Genomic DNA, 16,799 nt, shown 5'->3' with positions numbered 1-16,799 from the left:
TATTAACCTTGGATGGGACTGGTTTTTTTTTTTTCTATTTAATTAACGAATAAGACCAGTGGTTTGGGTGAGGCTATTAGGGGAAGCAGGAGGCCTCATTTTGAGGAGACACTATGGAGTGGGGACCCCGGCGCCAGTGAAAGTGCGGCTTTTGCGGGGCACAGACCCTGGTGCCCGAAGGCGCGATCTTAAAAAGGCCAGGGAGGTCTGGTGCCCCTGGGGTGCAATTTTATTCTGTTTTATTTTTTGGAATGAGAGGGTGCGAGTTTGGGGTCGTACCCTGGTTTTACCCTTGCAAGCCCCTGGCTGTGGGACTGGTGCCCAGACCTCTGGGCAAAGTGGGGCCACGAGCCTCAAGATACCAGAAAAGGCTAGAGCCTCAGAGTCAAACCTTGTTTAGTGGGTTTAGATGGGGAGGCCTAGGTAGAGAAAAACAAGTGTCAGGCCCATGTAGGTGACAGGCCCCAACACACACAATACAATAGGCAGTCTGCCACTTGCAAGAATATCATCATAATAATTTCCATCAAGACGTGGCAGGAAAGTCTAGGATGGGACAAAAGAACTCCAAAGAAGGCTCCAAGGGCGCCCCGTGTAAGGCGCGGAGGACCAGGGAAGATGGTGCTGGGGAGGGTGACCTGTTACACAGTCCCTGCTGGGAAATCACCATTGCCCCAAGGGGAAATGGGGACAACAGGAAATGGGGACAACAGGAAAGTGGGACATCCCCACGGGCACCTTTGACCCCTGGGCATTCCCGGCCTGGGTGCTGGAGCCATGATGGGGCGAGAGGGGCGTGGGGTGAGGGCATGGCAGGTCCCAGGAGGGGGAGGGGCATGTCATGATATCATCCAAGCAGATCCCTGCGCTGCCCCTCCCCCACACCTAGCGGGGCTACTCTGCCTGGGGTGGGGCAAGAGAAGTGGGCTCCAAACCCATGAGCTGGTGTCGCAGGTGCTGCGGGAAAGGGGGTGGGGGGGCAGGCAGGGAGGCTGCAGGGAGGAGGTGGATAGGCCTGGAGAAGGCAGGGAGCAGAGGGGCTCAGAGCAGCCTGCCTGGGGGATGGGGGGGCAGGGGGAGCAGGGGCCAGGGCCTGGGGGTCACTTGGTTTGCTGTTAACAGCAGGCTGGTGCCTGCCCCCCCCACCCCAGGCTGGGCTGCCCTGCCCCAGCGGGGACCCCCATGTCCCCAGCCCTGTGGGCACAGCACTGCAGCCAGGGCAGCCCACAGCCAGCCCCCCCCAGAGCCCAGCTCAGGGCAGGGCCATGCATGGGTCTGGGCGCAGGGGTGGGGAGGGAAGGGGAAGGGTGGGGGGGAGCACTGACATGGGGACTAAGTGGCGGAGAAAAGGGCCCGTTGCTGCTGCTGAGTCTGGGGCCACTTGAGAGTGAAGGGGATTTCTCCAATAACTGACCCCTCCCCAGGTGTAGGGACAGGTCAGCTGCTCCTGGGGCAAGTCCCAGGTCACCTCCAAGCAGCACCTCCTCCGTGGGTCTGGACAGCTCCAGCCTGACCTCCCCTCCCCAGTGTGCCCCCGGGGCTGTGATCTGTGCACACCTGCTCCTACCACATTTGCGTGTCCCCAGTGCACACGGTGCCCCCAGAGCTCGGCCCAGAGCCACAAGGAGGGCCTCCACTGTCCCCTGCCCTCACTCTCAGGAAGCAATGCTCCAGGGGCAGGCAGGGCTGTGGGGCTGCAGCTCTTACACCCCACTCTGGATGCAGACTGGCCCAGGACACGCCCCCCCACACTCAGCCTGACTCCAGGCTCATCTGAGCCACAGGGGGAAGGTGACAGCTCTGGACCAGGTAAGTGAGACACCCCGCATTTCCCTGCCAAGCCCGCACCACTCAGGAAAGTCTCAGGCCCCGTCCGCACCAGGGACGGAGGTCGAGGGGAAGGTGAGGGCCTCGTATCTCCTAGTCTGCAGCCGCATGACCCAGTATCCATTGCCAGGTGACAGTGTGACCTTCCCCTTCCTGCGCAAGGACTCCCTGCACACGCCCAGGACGCAGACCGTCTTGTCTCCCACCTCCACCTCCCAGTAGCACCTCCCGCCCACGAACCCCTCCGCGCCCAGGACGCAGGCACAAGTATCAAATCTCTCGGGGGTGTCAGGCACATCCCGTCGGGTGTCTCCAAGTCTCACACATCTCCGATCCTCAGACAGGACGAGGTCGGGATGAGCCGTGCCTGGGTCCAGAGTCACGTCCACTGGGGAGAGAGTGGCAGGTCAGGGCGGGGGCAGGCAGGTCCCGAGATCACGGGGAATTCGCCGCGTCCCAGGAATCGCGGGTCGGTCCCTGCTGGGGAGTCACCGTCGCCCCACGGGGAAATGGGGGAACAGGAAGTGGGGGAACAGGACAGGGGGAAGTCCCCACCGGCCTCTTCATCCCCGGGGTATACCCGGTCTGGGCGCTGGAGCCGGAGGTGGGGAGAGACATGGGGTGGGGGCAGGGCAGGCCCTGGAGGGGGAAGGGCATGTGATGATGTCATCCCAGCAGGTCCCCGCCCTGCCCCTCCCCCACACCTAGAGGGGCTGCTCTGCCTGTGGGGCAAGAGGAGTGGGCTCCACCCCATAAGCTGGTGTCGAAGGCGCTGTGGGGAAGGGGCTGGGGGAGCAGGGAGGCTGCGGGGGGGACGGGCTGGGGGACAGCAGGGAGCAGAGGGGCCCATTGCAGCCTGCCCGGGGGAGGGGTGGCAGGGGGAGCAGAGGACAGGGCCCGGGGGTCTCTGTGCTCGGGGCGGGGTCACTCGGTTTGCTGCCTGCCCCCCTCCACCCCAGGCTGGGCTGCCCTACCCAGGGGGACCCCCATGTCCCCAGCCCTGTGGGCACAGCACTGCAGCCAGGGCAGCCCACAGCCAGCGCCTCCCCAGAGCCAGACCAGGGCAGGGCTGTGCACGGGGCTGGGCAAAGGGGTGGGGAGGGAAGGGGAAGGGGAAGGGTAGGGGGGCACTGACGGGGGCACTAAGCACCGGAGAACAGGGCCCATTGCTGGTGAGTCTGGTGCAGTTGAGCGGGGAGGGGGCATCTCCCCACCGACTGCCCCAAACCTCTGGGCTCAGCTCACAAGAGACATGTCCCAGGCCCCCCGCCGTGTGTCTGCTCTAGGGGTCTCCAACGGAGGACCTGCACTGGGACAAGGACACCCCATGTACAGGGGACCTGGGACACTGCTGGCACCGGGGCCGTCTGCCCCCAGAGCACTGCGCAATCCCAGCCCGGGGGGCCCAGTTGCCGCACTGGCCCCCCTCCATGTGCCAGAGGCTGCACTTTCAGATGCAGTTTCCAAACACACGGGAGTGACCTAGGGGCAGAAATCCCAATGGCTCCCAACAGGACCGGGGCTCCGGGGCCCCTTGGGGCCTGTGGAAATGCAGCCCCGGCAACAACAGGAGACTCCTGCAGCGCTTGTGCAGGGGGGGCTGGGGAGGACGAGCAGCCTGGGACGGGGTGTGTTCAGAGCACCAGTGGCAGGGGACTGGCCTTGGTGATCTTACCGGTCCCTGCCGGCCGTTCTTCCTGTGGCTGTGATTGTGTGCGTGCGAGGAGTGGGACATGCTGGGTTTCATTGCAGAGCCTCTCCCGTTCATGAAGGGCAGCCCAGCTGAGCTCAGCTGCTCCTGGGGCAAGTCCCAGGTCACCTCCAAGCAGCACCTCCTCCGTGGGTCTGGACAGCTCCAGCCTGACCTCCCCTCCCCTCCCCTCTGTGCACACCTGCTCCTGCCACACCGTGAGCCCAGAGCTTGGCCCAGAGCCCCCAGGAGGGCCTCCACTGTCCCCTGGCCTCACTCTCAGGAAGCAATGCTCCGGGGGAGGTCCAGGCAGGGCTGGTGGTCCCCGTGTGGCTGCAGCTCTTACACCCCACTCTGGATGCAGACTGGCCCAGGACAGGCCCCCCCACACTCAGCCTGACTCCAGGCTCATCTGAGCCACAGGGGGAAGGTGACAGCTCTGGGCCAGGTAAGTGAGACACCCCGCGTTTCCCTGCCAAGCCCGCACCACTCAGGAAAGCCTCAGGCCCCCTCCACACCACAGACTGAGCTGGGTCATCAAAGCCTCTTGAAGGACAGATGCATTGACTCTCCCGGTGAAACCAGCTGCTGCTGCAACGGGCAGGACTGCGCTGGCTGCTGCTTTGCACCATCATGAGCAGAAACAGCTGCCGAGACCAGGCTGGGACCTGCCCGTTGGGTCCGTGCTCGTTGCTGCCTGGAGGGGGCTCGGGGCTGCGGGTGCCTGTCTGCACCCAGGGAAAGCCCGTGCCTGGCTGAGGCTGACGTCTGGGCCACCTCCCCATTGCCGCAGGGAAGGGACCGTTCTGCCCCGCTTTGGCGCCAGAGCTGACATGACAGACATGGGGACTGAAAGCCTGAAGGCCTGAGTAAGGGATGTCTGGGCCAGGAGAGAAGTTTCCCGAGGATCTGCATTCAAAGGAAGTGGCAGGGCAGGGACTGAGCTGCATCCAGGGCAGGGAGCGTGTGGAGGGACACAAAGCCCCATATTGCCGGGAGTAGCAAGCAGCAGGAAGGGATGGGGCGGCCATGGGGCTGGAAGAGGAAGCCCAGAGCGTCATGCTGTTGGGGCCAAACATCGCTGGAAAGGAGCTGGGAATGGAGAGCAGGGAACAGCCTCTTGCTGCCCCATCTGCCTGCACTGTCACTGTAAGACCAGCTTGTTTGATCTTGCTTAACACGGTGGTCAGATGAATGAGGTGCGATTCAAAGTCCTAATTGAAGACGGCGATGTCATCGATGTACGCCATGGCAAACTGCTCAAACCCTTGTAGCAAGTTATTAATCAGCCTTTGGAAGGATGCAGGAGAGTTGCGCATACCAAAAGGTAAAACTGTAAACTCATATAGTCCCACAGGGGTGGTAAAGGCAGACTTGGCTATGGCATCTAGATCCAGTGCCATTTGCCAGAATCCTTTGGACAGATCGAGAGTAGAGATGACCTTTGCAGGACCCAGGCGATCGAGCAAAGTGTCCATCCTGGGCATAGGGTGTGCATCAGAGGTGGTGATAGCGTTCAGCTTCCGGTAGTCCACACAGAACCGGACGGGCCCGTCCTGCTTCCGGACAAGTACCACCGGGCTGGCCCAGAGACTCCCTGAAGGCCGGATTACCCCTCACTCTCCCATCTCTGTGATCTCCCGCATTATTGCTTGCTTCACATTCTCATTAACTGAGTACGGTCGGGAGTGTACAGGGCGATGGCTGCCCGAGTCTACGGAGTGCACTGCCAGGTCCGTTTTACCTGGTTTGTTGGAGAACACTGTCCCAAAGTCTTTGAGTGCTGCGAGCAGCTTGTCCTTGTCCTGGGAGGGCAGATGGTCCGGCAGGCGCGGTTCCTCTATTCCTGCCTCCCCATCCCAGTCACCGGACATGACCGGCTCCTCTGGGTCCTCAGGCGATCCTTCTACTGAGGAAATCCAGAACACCGCATCCCCTCTGTCAAAGTAAGGTTTAAGCATGTTCACATGAACAGTCTCAGGCTTTCTCCCACTCCTGGCCACAACATAGGTCACATCATCCAGCTTGTCCAGGACAACACGAGGACCTTCCCAAGCAGCTTGTAGCTTGTCTGTCTTTAGTGGCAGGAAAACCATAACCTTATCACCGCGGTCAAAGTTACGTAAGCGAGCCTTTTCATCGTACCAGGACCTCTGCTTCTCCTGGGCCTGTCCCAGGGACTCTCGTGCCACTTTCATCATGTCCGTCAGTGTCTGATGAAAGTTCAGCACATACTCCACCACGGAGGTCTTGGTGGAAGGGATTTTCCCTTCCCACTCTTCTCTCACCAGATTGAGACGACCTCGGACTCGCCTCCCAAACATCAGCTCAAATGGCGAGAATGCCGTGGACTCCCGGGGCACCTCCGGGGAGGCAAAGAGCAAATGCGGCAGTTTCTCATCCCAGTCATTGGGGTTCGAGTCCACATAGGCCTTTAGCATCCCTTTCAAGGTCCCATTGAACCTCTCTACTAGCCCATTTGTCTGCGGATGGGAGGCTGTGTCTTGAGGTGTTTCACCCCACAGCACTCCCACAGGCACTTCATCACCTCTGCCAGGAAGTTTCCACCCTGATCGGTCAGGATCTTGGAGGGAAAACCCAGCTGACAGAAGATTTTGGTGAGGGCATCAGCAACCACAGATGCCTCGGTGGAGGTCAGGGCAACTGCCACCGGGTACCGAGTGGCAAAGTCCACTAGAGTCAGGATGTATTTCTTCCCTCTCCGGGTCTCATGCCTCAGAGGGCCCACAGTGTCTACCCCCACTCGTTGGAAGGGCTGATCAATGATCGGGAGGGGCTGTAGGGGAGCCTTGCTCTTGTCCCCACTTTTGCCCTTCCGCTGGCGTGTCTCACACGATCTGCAGTAGTCCGTCACATTCTGGGCAATTCGGGGCCAATAAAAGTTTGCCTGCAGCTGCTGGCGTGTCCGTTCCCTGCCCGTGTGACCAGCACGTGGTAAATCGTGAGCCATGGACAGCAATCGTTGTCTGTATTTGCGAGGTACTATGATCTGGCGCCGGGTTCCCAGGTCTGGGCACGGCTCTTTGGCACCCACAACCGGTAGAGAAGTCCCTTATCCCAGACCTCCTGCTGCCTCTTCTCTGGGGTGAACTCGGTCTCTTGCTCCTGAGCCATCTGCCAGAGGTCCTCCAAGCCGGGTCCCCCAGAACCTCCTGCTTGATCTCCTCTCGCCCGGCTAAGCCATCAGCAGAGAGTTCGGGGGTTCCTGCAGGGAGTGCACCTTCCCCCTCAGGGACTTCCCTGGGACTGTCGCTCAGCCCACCCTCGGGGTTGCTAGTTCCCTCAGGGTCTGGTGTGCATTCACCCTCCGCTCGGGCCTCTCCCAGGGCAGCCAATGGTGTGGCTGTCTCTTGGAAAGTTTATAACCCTCCCCCTATAGCCTTCTTGCTCTGCAGATGAGTCACCGCATTAATATGGTAGGGCTTTAGCTCTAGGGCCTGGTCCATCTCTCTGTGCAGGAGTTCTTGATTAAGTATATCCCGTCCCACCAGGATGGGAGCTGGAGCCCCTTCCAGCACACCCATTTCTACATGCATCGCGCAGCCTCTCCACTCGATGGGTGACCGGGTTACCGGTATCTCAATGGCGGAAACCCCACCCCTTGAATGGTAAGGGTCCTCCCTGGGATTATATCTGCCGGTGAAACTAGGTTGGCATCGATTAATGTCACGCTGGACCCCGTGTCCAGTTCCCCAATAAGGGTTCTCCCATTGACCGTTATCTTGGTCCGGTGGGGGGCCATCACCTCCCCTGGGTTTGTGATCCTGTAGCAACAGGCACGCCCCTCGGAGGGGCTCGGGTCTCCCCCCTCACTGCTTGCAGCTGTTGCATGTCTGATGGGCTTGGGCTTGTTGCTTAACTTTGGGCAGTTGGGCTTGATGTGGCCCAGCTCCCCGCAGTTATAGCACCCCCTCTTTTCCCAAATGGGAGGTTTGGTTGAATCAGGAGCCTCCTTACGCTTCGTCTGAGATGGACCCTTTTCCCCTTTTGGACCTGGCCCTCCCTTCCCCCAGCTTTGGACCCTTTCTGTCCCTTCCCAGAGTAGGGAGGCTTCTTGTCTGACCCTTCCCAGTTAAGCAACAGCTGATCCATAATTTCAGCGGCCTCAGGGCCAGTTTTGGGGCCCCTGTCCTTGACTAGGGTTTTAATCTCCCTTGGACATCGGTAGTAAAATTGGTCCAGCGCCATAAGATGCAGCAGCTTCTCTCTAGTGTCAGCCTTGGCTCCGTCTACCCATTTAACGAGTGCGTCCCACCACAGGGCCATAAAATTTCTCCTTGACTTCTCGGGTTGTGGGACGAGATTCCGGAATTTTTTCTGAAAATAGTCCGGTCCTAACTTGAACCTCGAAGTCACTGCCCGCTTAAAGGTATCATAGTTTTCAGCTGCATCTATGGGCAGGCTGTTCAGGACCACCGCCAGGTCGCCATCTGCCAAAGCGGCTATGTGCAGCATGTACTCCTCCTCAGGCACCTTCAACTGTCAGGCTTGCTTTTCAAAGATGTTGAGGAATATGTCGGGGTCATCTCTGGGTTGGTAGTGAGCGAAGGCTGAGGAGTTCGGTTTGGGGCGTTCCCCGGACACTTGCGGAGGGCTCTCAGCTCCCCCATTGGGCTGCTGACTAGGTGTCTCTCGCTGTGCTGTCTTCTCCTCCAGCGCCATCTTTTTCAGCTCCAGCTGGGCCTCCATCTCCCTCTTTTTCAACTCCATCTCCATCTGTGCCTTCTCCTGTTAGGCCTCCGTTTCCATCTTTGCCTTCTCCAGCTGTGCCTTCTCCCGCTGGGCCTCCATCTCCATCTTTGCCTTCTCCTGCTGGGGCTCCATCTCAGTCTTTTTCAACTCCAACTCCATGTTTTTCAGCTCCAGCTCATACTTGAGCTTGCCCTGGCGCTCCTCCATAGGGGTTGATCTCCCTGAGGACAGCAAACTTGGCATGTGGTGCTGTGATTCTGGGGAGGACTCAGGATTTGGCGAGTGTGGAGGTTGCTGTATGGCTGAGTCATTGTTGCACAGGAGTTTAATCAGTTCCTCCTTCTTTAGCCCTTTCTTCATGTGAAGGCCTCTCTCTTTTGCCAGCTCTTTCAGTTCAGGCACGGTCTTTTGGGCGTACTGCTCCGCCATCCTGGCTATCTACACTATCCAGTCGACCCGATGCCAAATTAGAAATTGTTTGCTCAAGGGATTTCAATTACTCTATTACTCTTTCCAAATTATGCCAGTAAAACAGCAGGGTATTCATATCCTACCTCTGCCACCACGTGTGGCGGGCCAGTAGGGGGTGCTGCTGCGTTGAGCCGCCCACCTCCCTGTGCCCGACCACCTGCCAGACTCCGAGTGCCTCCCAAGGGCGCCTTATGCTCGGCCGACCCCTCTCCCGGAGCACACTCGCTAGTCTGGGGGTAACGTCACCCCCACCACCCCGAGAAGGGACTGACCCGGCCCTGTGTCCTCGGGGAAACACAGGCCTAATAGTCCTACGGGTACTCGACCCGGTACAGGCACTTGGGGCACTTCCCCAAGTCAGGGGGCAAAAAGTAAAGTCTCCCTTAGTCCACAGACCTAAGGGGTTTCTTAGGCATAATTCAGACCCACCCCTCAATAAGTCTCCCACACCGGTCACAAAGGAGAACTTTATTGATTACAAGGGGTAGGGGAAACTAGGGTACAGGACTGAGCAATATCCTAGAAATCCTAGAGAGCAAACAGTGTGGCTGAGGTAGCCTTTTGATAATGCATCTGAGTTACTGCCAGCTAAATATCTAATCAGATCTCAAGTAGCTTACTCACAAGCATCTTCCAAAGGGCGGTGCAATTCCCCTCTGAAAGCAGGCGGTTTCTAGCTCTTGAGTTTTGGGGTGAGAAAGAGCTAGTTTCAGATGGTAAGGCTTCTCTGTGTCCCCTGCTTGGCTGCTGCCTCACCTCATGGCCGAAGGGAGAGATCGCCTCCTCACCCATCCTAACTTATATAGCTCCTGTGACCTCATTCACCTGGGCCAGTGGAGGTCAGCCCCAGCTGGCTGTCAGCCAACCAATTTCTAATACATCACCAGTTGCCAGGCAGATTCCAGCTCCCCAGGTAGATGCCCCTCACCCAGGTAATTGATGCCAGTCACGTAGGCAGGGGGAGCAGGCTCCCCCTCCCTCAGGACTGCAGCCAGCTCAGGTGACCTAGAGAGACAGGCCCACCCTGATCAAATGGTGCAGCTCAGAGATTTTAGTCACAGTGTCACAGGGCAGAGATTTTGGGGAGAAACCAAGGTGGCTTTCTGCCACACCGGGTCCTTGTTTTTGAGCCCACAGGAGCTCTCGGGGACCGAGAAGAGCTGGCTGCCTCCATGCATGACTGTGTGCAACAGGGAACTGCTCCTTTGTCCCCGACAGCACATGGACCCTTTTTCTGGGTGCTCCGGTGCCCACGCAGCCCCACTGGGCTTTTCCGAGTAGGTCTGCCCTCGGACCCTGCCCTGCCAATGTTTCGTGCCTGGCACAGGGATGGGAGCCGGCTCTGTCAGAGGGGCCGGGCCCTGGTGTGGAACAAGTGTCTGGAGGAGACCAGAGGAAATCTGGAGATGGAGCAGGTGTAGGAAATGCAACAGCCCTTGGTCCAGAGCAAAGCCTGTGTGCTGCAGACCTGCCCCCTTCCAGCCGCCCCACCCCTCCTGCCCCAGCAGTAACCCAGCCTGTTTCCCAAACTGGCCCAAGCGAAATGAGAAGCTGTGCATGCCAGGGGCGGGCACGAGCCCCAGGGTCAGACACCTCGGGCACGTTTCTGAATGAGCTGCTTGGCCCAGCCTGTTTGATGCAGGAGCATCAGGATGAGTGGGGGTGCAGGGCATTGTGGGAAATGCACATCTGACGACGGGCAGCAGCTGGAGGGAGATGTTGCTGGTGCTGGAGAGAGATTTTGAGCCATTTTTTGCTGATAAAAGCAGAAGGTTTTTTGCCTGCTCATGAAGTGTCTGCAGAGCAACACGGCGGTGCTTTCTCCCCTCCAGCTGCTGCTTGTACCCGGTGCCAGCGCCCCTGAGCCAGCGCCTGCAACGAGGGGTCGAGGGGAGCGGGGAGGGGGCTGGCCAGCAAGCCCCCCACACGGCTGCTTCTGCCGCTTGCTTTCCCTGCACATTTACTGCTCCCGTATCAAACCCCCCTTGTCCCGACACGTGTCAGGGTCAGGAATAAGGAGCTGATGCTTCTCCTGCCAGGTGAAGCTCCGGCGGGCCCTGGATCCTCTGAGGAAGGGGCTGGAGAGAGCGCTGGCGATGGAGGCCAAGGAGAAGATCACCACCACGGCTTGGAAGGCAGGTGCCAGTCTGTGCTCCTCGAGAGCTCGTTCCCGTGGCAGAGCCGGCAGTGAGGGGTGGGGGAGCTGCAAGATTTGCCCCCGAGGGGCTGTGTGTAATGGAGGGAGCTCTTCCTCAACATCAGGGGATGCTGCGGTCTGGGGGAGAGCTGGGACCAGGCTGGGCTGAGGTGCTGGCAGCTTAACCCTTCTTTGCCACTCTCCCAGGGGTGGTACCGAGCCACTGCTGCTGGCCTGGATGACATACTTTACCTCCCATAAAATAGGCCACACTCTGCAATCTGGAGCCGTGTTTGCTCCCAGAGCTGCTGCACTCTCTGCACACCCCGAAGCCCATGTCTCTGCCTTTCCCAGCTGCCCCAGGGCTGTGGGCACCGCAGCAGGATTTCCTTCACATCAGTGTTTCAGTTTCTGAGATTCTTCTAGCGCTTCCCTGAAGTCTGAAAGCCTCGTGTCACGATGGGCATCGCTGAGGCAGAGGAGGAGTGGTGCAGAGCCCTTCCTGTGGTGCCCGGGGGCAGGCAGGCTGGACACTCGGCATTACCCTGCCCTGCGGGGAAGGGAGCCCTGTGCTCTCTCACCCCCGGTGCCCCCGCACGAAGGGAAAGGGGCTCTGGAGTTTGCTCTTCCCCACCCCAAGGCCAAGGGGAGGCAGTGCGTGCTCCCCTGCCCTGGGCCCGTGCACAGGGGCTTCAAGGCTCCCCAGCCCGGGGCAGCGCTCACCGGGGCAGAGTTCATGTTTTGTGGGATTGGCGCGGGCTCCTTCTTCAGCCCTGCAGCCCCTTCCTCACGTGTCTCTTCTGTGCTTTTCCTGGTTCTTGGGCAGTCATTTTAGGATCTTCCACTTTCCCCACCCTGGAAGGGAAAAGCCCCTGGCAGAGGAGCCTGTGTCCTATGTAGAGAGCTTCTGTTGGCCAAGAGGGCTCTCTTGGGGTCCTTCCCACCCATCTCCCTTGGCCAACACAGCCTCCAAGTGCTTTGCATGAAGCACCTCCTGCATGTCTCGCCCCAGGGACAGCCCCAGGCCTGGCACAAAAGCACTGACATCGACAGATCGGCCAGAGATGACCCACTGGGTTTTGCTCCAAGCCCCAGAGCCTTTCCAGAGGCCCCAGATCCTAAATCTCTGCTCTGGATATCAGCCCTTTTCCTATGGGGTGAAAGTATTGTGTGACCCTTTCTCCAGAGAGTGCATCACTGTATGTAATGTGTGTCTCATATATCCGGTGACGGTATAGCTACTGACAAAGGGCTGCACAGCCCGAGTTCGTGCCTTCCCGCTGCCAATGCAAAGCTGAAAGCGGAGATGGCAGCTCACACTTGTTTTTGCTGCTTGTCCTGGAAGGACAAGGTAAAGCGACAGAGAGAGAGCATCAAGTCTGAGTGTGAGAAGCTGCGTCGCTTTGTGAGCGAGGAGGAGCAGCGGCTCCTGCAGAGCCTGGAGGAGGAGGAGAGGGAGACGCTGCGGAGCCTGGAGGCCAACGTAGCCCAACTCTCCCAGCAAAGCGCCTCCCTGCGCAAGCTGATCTCGGAGATAGAGGAGAAGAGCCGTCAGAGAACTGCTGAGCTGTTGAAGGTGAGCGTGCGCTGCTGATGCGGCCCCCAGTGATGCTGCCATCTGGCGCAAAGCAGCCCCTCGGCCCCGACCCCACAACTGGTGGAAACTGGGCCAAGACTCAGGCGAGACTTTCCATCAGTCTGGAGATCCACCAGTTTGTACCGGGAGGAAATTCTGATTGCCAAGTTACTAGTCACGAAGGCTTCTTGCAGACATGAGCATAAAAAGGGCTGTACTGTAAGTCCAGTGTGTCCCCGCGCTGAACCCAGCGCATCCCCAGACGAGGCACCACGTTAGTTGCACCTGGCTTCCCAATGTCTGCGTAGACTGGGCGCTTCAATGGGGCTTTTTGGGAGCTTATGTCTCATAGTTGATTGAATCTGCTTTATGTTAAAGCACCAAAAAGCCTTGCTGAAGTGCATGATTTATACAAGTGCAATGCAGCGAGGTCGAACTAACCTGCTGCCTCTTCCAGTAAAGCACAGGGTTTTGGGTTTATCTTTAATCATTTCTGTCAGCAGCCAAAATGGACAGGAAAGCACATCTGGAGGTAGCCATGAACACGTTCAGAGCAATGTAATGCTGAGACAGAGGTGACAGCCAAGAAATGGTCCATCGCCCCTTGGCTGCATCCAAGTGCAGCAGGGACAGGCAGACTGAGGGATTTTCAGACAGTGAAGAAATGGATGCCCATCGAACAGAGAAGTCATGAACTCACTGAACTTTGGTGCAGATGGTTTCACCCAGCAAGGAAATAATCACTACTACCCTAATGTTTCCCTTTCTAGGATGTGAAAAGGACCTTGGCCAGGTGCGGTATCTTCCCTTTCCCGCTCCCAGGAGATTCCTGCTTGGGCTGTGGCAGGAATATCTCCCTGGAAGAACCGGGCTGAGCGATGATGGGGGATATGTTCCTCTTAGGAGCAAGGAGGTGAAGGTTCAGGAAGCAAAAGCTGTTTCCACAGAAGTGAAGACCCCGTGCAGCATGCCAGGCATGATGGAAATGCTAAGGAAATTCAGAGGTACACCGCAGAACATGGCAGGGTCATTGGCAGCAGCAAGAGCCGTGCTGGGCGCACTGGGGATGTAGCACACACAGCACTGGGGGATGTGACTGCCGTGTTGGCAGAGAGCCTGCGCAGTCCTGCAGCCGTCTCCTGAGCCCATGTCTGAGGGTCTCTGGATGGGCAGGGGGAAAAGTCCCGTTGTCATTTCCATGCAGGGCACGGCTGGGTCACTCCAGTGGGGACAGGTGACCTAGGAAGCAGGGAAATGGTCAAGCAGGTGGACCCCTGTTCCTGCTGCGGGAGGGAGGAGGTAATGTCGTGACCAGGGCTGGACAGCAACGTGCCGGTGTGCTGAGATTATCCTCTTCCATGTGCCCCAGTCCCAGGGGCTGCCACACCGTGTCCTGGTTAAATCTCTGGGTTAATCTCTAACTCAAGGGCAAGGGCTGAAGGGAAAGCTGGGCCTCTCCATGCAATGGGGAAGGTCCCCCAGTGTCCAACAGCCTTCAGCCCCTGGGCCCTGCAGTGTGGTGCAGCCTGCAGTACCCAAGGGAGCTGAGCACCACCCCCGGGATCCCCTTGGTGCAATCCTGCCCATTCCCAGGCCTGTGCACAGGCCCCGAGTGCAGGCAGATGAGGCAGCAAGAGCCTGTTCCCTGCTCCCTATTCCCAGCTTTTTCCAGCCATGTTTGGCCCCTACAGCATGATGCTCTGGGCTTCCTCTTCCAGACCCATGGCCGGCCCATCCCTACCTGCTGCTTGCTACTCCCGGCAATATGGGGCTTTGTGTCCCTCCACACACTCCCTGCCCTGGATGCAGCTCAGTCCCTGCCCTGCCACTTCCTTTGAATGCAGATCCTTGGGAAACTTCTCTCCTGGCCCGGGCATCCCTTACTCAGGCCTTCAGGCTTTCAGTCCCCATGTCTGTCATGTCAGCTCTGGCTCCAAAGCGGGGCAGAACGGTCCCTTCCCTGCGGCAATGGGGAGGTGGCCCAGACGTCAGCCTCAGCCAGGCACGGGCTTGCCCTGGGAGTGCCGACAGGCGCCCGCAGCCCCCAGCCCCCTCCAGGCAGCAACGAGCACGGACCCAACGGGCAGGTCCCAGCCTGGTCTCGGCAGCTGTTTCTGCTCGTGATGGTGCAAAGCAGCAGCCAGCGCAGTCCTGCCCCCACAGAGCCGCAGCCCAGCAGCTGGTTTCACCGGGAGAGTCAATGCATCTGTCCTTCAAGAGGCTTTGATGAGCCAGCTCAGTCTGTGGTGCGGAGGGGGCCTGAGGCTTTCCGGAGTGGTGCGGGCTTGGCAGGGAAATGCGGGGTGTTTCACTTACCTGGCCCAGAGCTGTCACCTTCCCCCTGTGGCTCATATGAGGCTGGAGTCAGGCTGAGTGTGGGGGGGCCTGTCCTGGGCCAGTCTGCATCCAGAGTGGGGTGTAAGAGCTGCAGCCCCACGGGGACCCCCAGCCCTGCCTGGACCTCCCCCGGAGCATTGCTTCCTGAGAGTGAGTGCAGGGGACAGTGGAGGCCCTCCTGGGGGCTCTGGGCCAAGCTCTGGGCTCACGGTGTGGCAAGAGCAGGTGTGCACAGAGGGGAGGAGAGGTCAGGCTGGAGCTGTCCAGACCCACGGAGGAGGTGCTGCTTGGAGGTGACCTGGGACTTGCCCCAGGAGCAGCTGAGCTCAGCTGGGCTGCCCTTCATGAACGGGAGAGGCTCTGCAATGAAACCCAGCATGTCCCACTCCTCGCACGCACACAATCACAGTCACAGGAAGAAGGGCCGGCAGGCACCGGTAAGATCACCAAGACCAGTCCCCTGCCACTGGTGCGCTGATCACACCCCGTCCCAGGCTGCTCGTCCTCCCCAGCCCCCGCTGCACAAGCGCCGCAGGAGTCTCCTGTTGTTGCTGGGGCTGCATTTCCACAGGCCCCAGAGCCCCGGTCCTGTTGGGAGCCATTGGGATTTCTGCCCCTAGGTCACTCCCGTGTGTTTGGAAACTTCATCTGGACGTGCAGCCTCTGGCACAATGGAGGGGGGGCAGTGCGGCAACTGGGCCCCAGGCCTGGGATTGCGCAGTGCTCTGGGGGCAGACGGCCCCGGTGCCAGCAGTGTCCCAGGTCCCCTGTACATGGGGTGTCCTTGTCCCAGTGCAGGTCCTCCGGTGGAGACCCCTAGAGCAGACACACGGCGGGGGGCCTGGGACATGTCTCTTGTGAGCTGAGCCCAGAGGTTTGGGGCAGTCGGTGGGGAGATGCCCCCTCCCCGCTCAACTGCACCAGACTCACCAGCAATGGGCCCTGTTCTCCGGTGCTTAGTGCCCCCGTCAGTGCCCCCCTACCCTTCCCCTTCCCTCCCTACCCCTGGGCCCATTCCCATGCACGGCCCTGCCCTGGGCTGGCTCCGGGGAGGCGCTGGCTGTGGGCTGCCCTGGCTGCAGTGCTGTGCCCACAGGGCTGGGGACATGGGGGTCCCTCTGGGGCAGGGCAGCCCAGCCTGGGGTGGGGGGGGGGCAGGCAGCAAACCGAGTGACCCCGGCCCTGAGCACAGAGACCCCCGGGCCCTGCCCTCTGCTTCCCCTGCCACCCCTCCCCCGGGCAGGCTGCAATGGGCCCCTCTTCTCCCTCCTGTCCCCCAGCCCATCCCCCCCCCCCCGCAGCCTCCCTGCCGGCCCCCCCACCCCCTTCCCCACAGCGCCTGTCACACCAGCTCATGGCGTGGAGCCCACTCTCCTTGCCCCCCCGGCAGAGCAGCCCCTGTAGGTGTGGGGGAGGGGCAGGGCAGGGATCTGTTGGGATGACATCATTGCATGCCCCTCCCCATCCCGGGCCTGCCCTGCCCCCACCCCATGTCCCTCCCCACCTCGAATCCAGTGCCCAGGGTGGGAATGCCCCGGGGAGGAAGGGGCTGGTGGGGACGTCCCCCTGTCCTGTTCCCCCATTTCCCTGCGGGGCGACGGTGACTCCCGAGCCCGGACCGACTCACGATTCCTGGGACGCGGCGAATTCCCCGTGATCTTGGGGACCCGCCTGCCCCCGCCCTGACCCGCGACTCTCTCCCCAGCGGACGTGACTCTTGACCCAGGGACAGCTCATCCCCACCTCGTCCTGTCTGAGGATCGGAAATGTGTGAGACTCAGAGACACCCGACAGGATGTGCCCAACACCCCGGAGAGATTTGACACATACCCAGAAGTCCTGGGCTTACAGGGGTTCGCGGGCGGGAGGCGCTACTGGGAGGTGGAGGTGGGAGACAAGACGTGCTGGGCCCTCGGCGTGTGCAGGGAGTCTGTGCGCAGGAAAGGGAAGGTTACATGGGCACCTCGCAACGGATACTGGGCCGTGTGGCTGCGGGATGGGGGATACAAGGCTTTCACCTCCCCCTTGACCCTCCTCTCCGTGAGCGT

The 16,799-nt window shown here is 59.9% G+C and overlaps 2 protein-coding genes across 2 annotated transcripts in view; both read left to right on the top strand.

The window, feature by feature from the left end:
* LOC149875466 (zinc finger protein RFP-like) overlaps positions 1-16,799 on the top strand; it is a 40,637-nt gene that overhangs the window by 21,913 nt on the left and 1,925 nt on the right. Inside the window, exon 7 of the mRNA XM_090054697.1 lies at positions 16,457-16,797. Coding sequence (XP_089910823.1) covers positions 16,457-16,797 — 341 coding nt within the window. The remainder of the gene's footprint in view (positions 1-16,456; positions 16,798-16,799) is intronic.
* Positions 11,837-16,463, top strand: LOC149875467 (E3 ubiquitin-protein ligase TRIM11-like). The gene is made up of 3 exons (XM_090030840.1): positions 11,837-12,414; positions 13,185-13,207; positions 13,318-16,463. Exons 1-3 carry the CDS (start codon positions 12,145-12,147, stop codon positions 13,484-13,486), a joined length of 462 nt encoding a protein of 153 aa, XP_089886966.1. The 5' UTR covers positions 11,837-12,144; the 3' UTR covers positions 13,487-16,463.

The sequence above is a fragment of the Crocodylus siamensis genome, chromosome 1 (genome assembly GCF_052110815.1).
Source record: "Crocodylus siamensis isolate JL-2025a chromosome 1, ASM5211081v1, whole genome shotgun sequence".
Taxonomy (NCBI): domain Eukaryota; kingdom Metazoa; phylum Chordata; order Crocodylia; family Crocodylidae; genus Crocodylus; species Crocodylus siamensis.
This window is presented reverse-complemented; position numbering and strand designations above follow the sequence as displayed.

Excerpts from the sequence above, each read along its gene's own strand:
- LOC149875467 (XM_090030840.1), top strand. The coding sequence starts at position 12,145 with ATGGCAGCTCACACTTGTTTTTGCTGCTTGTCCTGGAAGGACAAGGTA. Across the intron at positions 12,415-13,184 it reads GAACTGCTGAGCTGTTGAAG|GATGTGAAAAGGACCTTGGC; the intron begins GTGAGCGTGCGC and ends TTCCCTTTCTAG. Across the intron at positions 13,208-13,317 it reads GTGAAAAGGACCTTGGCCAG|GAGCAAGGAGGTGAAGGTTC; the intron begins GTGCGGTATCTT and ends TGTTCCTCTTAG.